The sequence below is a fragment of the Pteropus vampyrus genome, unplaced genomic scaffold (genome assembly GCF_000151845.1).
Source record: "Pteropus vampyrus isolate Shadow unplaced genomic scaffold, Pvam_2.0 Scaffold250, whole genome shotgun sequence".
Taxonomy (NCBI): domain Eukaryota; kingdom Metazoa; phylum Chordata; class Mammalia; order Chiroptera; family Pteropodidae; genus Pteropus; species Pteropus vampyrus.
Genome location: NW_011889031.1, coordinates 67,512 through 73,308, shown reverse-complemented (window position 1 = coordinate 73,308; position 5,797 = coordinate 67,512). Strand labels below are relative to the sequence as shown.

Sequence of the window (5,797 nt, the reverse complement as noted above, 5' to 3'; positions counted from 1 at the left end):
CCTTTCCTCTGGCTGTCCCCCAGCCCGGGAGGGCCACTGGCCACCACTTGTCTCTCTGGCCCTGCCTCTCAGAACACCCGCACGTTTGTTCTCTATCTGGGCCCTTGGTGGGCAGGGCGGCGGGAGAGGCTGGAGCCGGGGAGGTTTGTATTATTTTCCCGTGCACGTTTCCCTGGCCTCCTCAGGACAGGGCTCATATTGGACACGTCTCTGGGTCTCCAGCGTGGCCCTGGCATGAGTCGACTGTTCCCTCTGTTGAATGACAGAGACGAGTCAATTCGCCAGTAATCAGTCTGAGGGGCTGGGACTCAGCCTGAGGATGCTGGGGAGCCACGGGAGGGCTTTGGCCAAGAGAAGGGGACACAAGGTCATGGGTGTAGGAACACGTGAGGCCCGAGTGGACTGGAGCCTGGAGGCTGGAGGTCCAGAGGATGATGGGGCCCGAGCTGGGGCCCAGGCTGCAGGGAGGGTGGGGAATATGGCAGAGAGATAATAAAGAAGCGATGTTTGAAACCTTGACCAGTGAAGAGGAACATTCCAGGCTTCCAAGAGGAGAAGCCGTGCCCGACAGAGGATGGTCTGCCCAGGGCCACCTCAGCGGGGCTCCTTTAGGGACTGGAGGGCAATGTGGTTCTCGGGGAGCGGTGAGATGCGAAGCTGCAGAAGTCGGCGGGGAGCAGAGCACACAGAGCCTTGGATATCGGGCTGTGAGCCTTGGGACTTCTCCCAGGGGTGCTGGGGAGCCGCAGCGGTAGCCCTGGGGTGTGTGCAGGGTGTACTGGAGGGGAAAATCCAGGAGCTGGGAGGTCAGAGGGGAAGTGGGGGCCAGGGTCTGGATAAGAGGCTGAGGTTTGAGTTGGAGGCCCTGGGGATGGACAGATGTAGGAGGCAACATGTCCGTCTCTGAGACCCAGGGTGCAGCCCAGGCGTATGATGGAGTAGCAGACAGCCCCTGGGCCCCGCCCTTGCCTCTCTGCGACCCAGGTGGGTGCCCCGCCTCTTTGAGCCCTGCCTCTCCAAGGGTGCGGGTGGGTGATGGTCACCTCTTGCAGATCTCATCGGCAGCCTCTTGGCTAAAGAGCCGCTGCTGGAGGACGTTGTTGAGGGCGTGGACGGCACACAGCTCCAGGCGCTGCTGCTCGTGGTACACAGAGGGCGGACCCTGGGACATGCCGCCCTTGGCTCCTGCTTGGGAGACGACGGAGAAAGGGCTCAAGGGACCAGGATCTGGAGGTCCACCCTGTCAGCAGACTCTGGGGGCACCACCACTGGGGTGGGGGCTCGGGGCGGCCTGAAGGGGGCCCTGACCTTGCTCCGGGAGGCTCTTCTGGCAACTGGGGACCTCCATTCCCCATTCTTAAGGAAAAAGCTCCTTTTCCTGCTCACTTAGCAACAGAGGACCACCCTGACCACATCACTAAGTGAAAAGGTCCTATGGTGGTCACCTAGCAACAGAAACCCCCCCCCTCAGGTAACAGGATCCCTCTCTGGTTACCTAGCGACAGCGAACCCTCCACCCCACTAGGTAACAAGTCTCTCCTCCGGTTACTTAGCAACAGAGGAATCCTCCTCCCCAGTCTCTAGGCACAGGGTCTCTTCTGGTCGCCTAGCAACAGACGACTCCCTTCCCTTGTTACGAAACAGGGTTTTTTCTTCCTGTCGCCCGGCAGCAGGGCACCCTCCCCGCACACGATGGAACAGAGCCCTTTCCCCAACCCGTACCCCAACCGCGGCGCTTGCCCGTTGCCAAGGAACGCCCCTCACCCCTCCTGCCTCTCTGCTCGCCGGAACCAGGAGCTCCCGCATCCCCTTGGGCGGCGGCTCCGGGTTCCGAGTGTGGGGCACAGCGCTGACTGGGCAGGCGGGACGGACTACAGCTCCCGGCGGCACCCGCGAGCGCTGTTGCTCCGCACAGAGCGTTTGGGCAGCGTGATCCGGAAGTCCGCTGGTGCCGCGAGAACGCGGGAAGGCAACCTCCGTCATCTCGGGCCCAGAACCCCGGAAGTGTTCCTTACAAAGGCCCCGCCCTTCACGCGTCACCCCGCCCCCTGCTGCTCAGAGGATTCTGGGAAATGTGGCGGGTGCGCTCTCGCGAGAGCGTCCGGGCATTTAGCTCCTGAGGGGTGTGGCTGCCTCCCAGTATGGCGGGAAGTGTGCGTCACGCGTGAGGACGCGGTGTGACGTCATAGAAGGGTGACATGGGAGTAGCGACACCAAGCTGTGCAGAGAGAATAAGCCCCAGTCTTTACTGAGACGGGACGGAGGCCCGGGCAGCAGCGGGACGGGGGCGGTGGCGGCAGATGAGCCGAGGGTGTGCTCTAGTGAAGGGCTTCTCAGCAGAGATGGATCCCCGGCCTCGGGGGGAGCTGGCAGCAGCCTGCGGGGGCGGGGGGAGGGACACGGGGAAGGAAAGGCAGCGACAGAGAGATCAGAGACACACACCTGGAGGGAGGGACAGACCCAGGTGGGGGTGGAGGGGGACCTGGAGAGAGGGACCCGGGGAGTGGACAGAGACAGAGAGAAAAAGATTCAAAGGCATGGCGTGGAAGATCGAGACGCAGAGATCAAACAACAGAGACAGACTCGGAACTGCAGAACCAGACTCTGAGGCCCAAGCTCTGTAGAGCACAGAGCGCATGGCTCGGAGACCGGGGCCACTAGCAATGGGGAAGGGCCTGGCCGTACCCAGGAGGCTGCGCCAGAATGCAGTGACAGTGGCCGAGCCGGTGACAGCGCCTGGCTCGGCGGGGTTCCCTCGGTGGGTGTGCACAGCGAAGCTTCGTCCTGTGGGGCCCGGCGGTCCGCCCAGTTCCACGTCCACCACGTGCATGTCCATCCGTGAGGCTGGGGCAAAACAGAGCGGTCAGTTCGGCTGCCCTGGCCCCAGCCTCAGTCCCCACTCAGCTTAGCTCACCTGAGATCAGCCACAAGCACCCCGATCACGTGGTCAAATCCCAGACTGGGGGCAGCCAGGGCAGCGGCTGTCATGGTGTTGAAGTTGTGGAGGAGCTAAGGGGCAGAGCCCACGGACAGGGCCTTCATAGAGCACAGTGTGGGGCGCGCTGCCCAGCGCTGCAGCCAGGGGTCCCTCGAGCCGGAAGCCATCGAGATGTGTGGCCATAGTGACACGGAGGCTCTGGAAGTGGGAGCCAGGGTTAGGGACCCCAGGGGTCTCCGCAGGCCTTCTCTGGTTCCTGGGGAGCCCAACAGACCCTCACCTGGAGGCCCCCAGCTGCATCCAATCTGGCGATGTCCTCACTGCCCCAGAGGGCCCCCCGCCCCGGGCCACGAACACGGCATGGTCCCAGCGGTGCGAGGCCTCCAGGAGCTGCTGCTCTGTGGCCTGGTCAGCCAGGGCTGAGGGGGACCCCACCTGCGGAGGGTGAAGGTGGGGATGCTGAGGTCAGGGGATGGGTGGATCCTACTTTGGGGCGGGTGGAGCCGAGGTGGGAGGGGCAGGGCTCACCAGGAGATTGGCATGGTGCAAGATCTGTGCCCCAGTTTCGCAGATTATTTTGGGATGGGCCACTTCCACCACAAGGTCAGGGTGCCTGGGAAAGGGGAGAAGTGGGGGAGGGCCTTGGAGATATATTAGGCTTCCCCTCCCCAGATTCTCTCGGTCTGTAGAGGCCTGTCATTCTTTACCCTGGCCTGGGAGGGGAAACTAGGTGTATGGGCTTGTCCCATTTCGCATTTGGGTGAACTAAGGCTCAGAGAGGGTAACAAACTCCTCTGAGATCACACAGCAGCTCAGGGAGGCCATGGCAGGAGCTTCAGGGAGCCCCAGTCTCTCAAGGAGAGGTCACTGACCTCTCCCCAAGGTCAGTGAGGTTCTGGAGCTGCAGGGAGGGGGGCACACTCCCCGCCATTCATCCTGGGTCACGATTCCAGACGAAAACAAGTTCTAGGCCAAGTTTCGGTGTCTGAGTCAGCAGATGGGTGACCAGGGGATAGAGACAGTCTCAGAGGGAAGGGAATGGGTACACAGAGCGGGGTGGGGCCCCGTAGTCAGGAATGGAAGAAAGATTCTCAGGTAGACATGCAGACGGCCAGGGTGCAGGTAAAGACATCCACGAAAGGTGTGTTTGTGGAGGACACAGGGGCTTTGGGGGCTTCAAGAACGGGCCTGGGTTAGAGACCCCAGACGTTCTGGGACTCACCGAGACAGCCGTAGCCCACCACCCCAACCCTCCATGGGGCCCTTGAATCTGGTGGCCTGTGGTCCAAGCTCCGTTGGCGGCTGGCTGGTCCCCTCCACCGGAGGCCTGGGCAGCTGCTGCTCTTTGGACATTTGACCCTTGAGCTTCTCCTAACCTTCCCCACAGTGGCCCAGAGAGGAGGGTGAAGGTTTGCTGAGTGGGGGCGGGCTGAGAATCCCGGAGGCAGTGGGCACTATGACCTGGGGTGCCAGGGGCCCTAGTGGCCCCCACTGTATGGGCCAGTTCTTTCTCTGAATCATATCCTCCTCCCTTGCTGCTGATGTGGAAAATTTCCTCTGCAGTCCCCAGCCCCCCCCCGTTTTGGCTGGCCAGGTTGTCATGGAAACTGCATCCTGCTTGGGGTGGGGGTTGAGAGGGTTGGGAGCAGGGCGAGATGGTAATGGGGACTTTGGGCTCTCCGTCCCCTTGCTCGAATCCCTACCCTCACGGCCACTCCCTCGTGCCTTGGCACCGCGTCAATTCTTGTCAACGTCCCTCAGTGTTTTCCTCCGTCTGAGTCTCTTTCTGTCTCTCATCTCTCTTCCTCTCCATCTCCGTATCTGCCTCCCTGGATCTCGATCCTCCCAGCCCCCGCCTCCATCTCCTCTGGGCTGGCTGCCATTCTGTCCCCGGCCAGGCCAGGCCCTCATGTCCTCCCCACCGAAAGGGCCAAGGAATGCCTGGCCTGGCCATACCCCGTGTCCCCACGAGGCAGTGGGAGCCGGAGTGTGGCTCAGCCCAGCCCCGTCTCCAGAACATCTGCAGTTCACCTTGAGTTCTCACCTTTCATCCTCCCCTTCCCTAGCCGTGATGCCGCCAGTCCCCCTCCCCCATGCTGTATTCTCACTCCCACGCCCTCCCCTCCCCTGTCCCCCCTCCCATCAGTCAAGGAGAAGCCTGCAGGGGGCCTGGAAAGCCCCGAGCGCCCCCCAAAATGAGCCCCAGCCAGTGCCTGGCATTGGAAATGCTGGAGGCTGTGGCAGTGCCGCTCCCTGCCCCCAACCGCCACCTGGTACCCGCTGCAGTGTCTCCATGGCAACCAGGATCAGCTCTGAAAGAGGACCAGGGAGAAAGGGAGCATGAAAGAGGGAGCGAGGGGGAGGGTCCCGAGTTGACAGGCGGCAGAGCAGATGCGCAGACAGATAGGGCCCAGGACGCCAGCTACGTCGAGAGAGGGTGGCAGAGGACGTACAGGGCTGCGGCTGCCACGGCCCATAAGGGATTTTGCTTTGAGGGCACCCAGGTCGGGGAGCGGGGGGATGCCGTGGGGCGGAAATGGCCATGGAAGAGGGGCAGGGCCTCGCAGAGCTCACAGGGCCTGGCCAGGGACATGTGGCCTTCCTGCCTGCCCCACGTCTGCCTTCAACTCCATGGGACAACAGGTCCCATGTAGCAAGCAGGCCTGCTGTATGTGGGGCCAGGCTAGGCTGAGGTGAGAGAAGAAAGGGGGCGGAGACCCGCCCTGCCCCCCGGCTCAGCCCTGCGTGTCCGCGGCCATGTCTGCCCAGAGCAGCTCCCTGTCCAGACAGCTGCCTCGGCCGGTCCAGACAGTGGGCCCGGCCCTCTAGAGGCTGAAATGCCAGCATCTTGGCCTCCCC

At 62.7% G+C, this 5,797-nt stretch overlaps 2 protein-coding genes across 5 annotated transcripts in view; both read right to left on the bottom strand.

The window, feature by feature from the left end:
• JOSD2 (Josephin domain containing 2) overlaps positions 1 to 1,988 on the bottom strand; it is a 4,105-nt gene extending 2,117 nt beyond the window's left edge. Inside the window, exons 1-2 of one of the 4 annotated variants that reach the window (XM_023520151.1) lie at positions 1,723 to 1,988; positions 1,044 to 1,185 (exon numbers count right to left, since the gene is read on the bottom strand). In XM_023520151.1, the coding sequence (XP_023375919.1) occupies positions 1,044 to 1,171 (128 nt within the window). In that variant the 5' untranslated portion in view covers positions 1,172 to 1,185; positions 1,723 to 1,988. The remainder of the gene's footprint in view (positions 1 to 1,043; positions 1,186 to 1,722) is intronic. The other 3 variants (XM_023520150.1, XM_011374486.2, XM_011374485.2) reach the window with 3 other exon arrangements.
• Positions 1,989 to 2,333: 345 nt separating this feature from the next.
• The window catches only part of ASPDH (aspartate dehydrogenase domain containing), a 4,614-nt gene continuing 1,150 nt past the window's right edge, over positions 2,334 to 5,797 (bottom strand). The window contains 9 exon segments of the mRNA XM_011374600.1: positions 2,334 to 2,377; positions 2,686 to 2,844; positions 2,901 to 3,003; positions 3,005 to 3,136; positions 3,219 to 3,281; positions 3,284 to 3,373; positions 3,467 to 3,551; positions 3,811 to 3,961; positions 5,209 to 5,250. Coding sequence (XP_011372902.1) covers positions 2,334 to 2,377; positions 2,686 to 2,844; positions 2,901 to 3,003; positions 3,005 to 3,136; positions 3,219 to 3,281; positions 3,284 to 3,373; positions 3,467 to 3,551; positions 3,811 to 3,961; positions 5,209 to 5,250 — 869 coding nt within the window.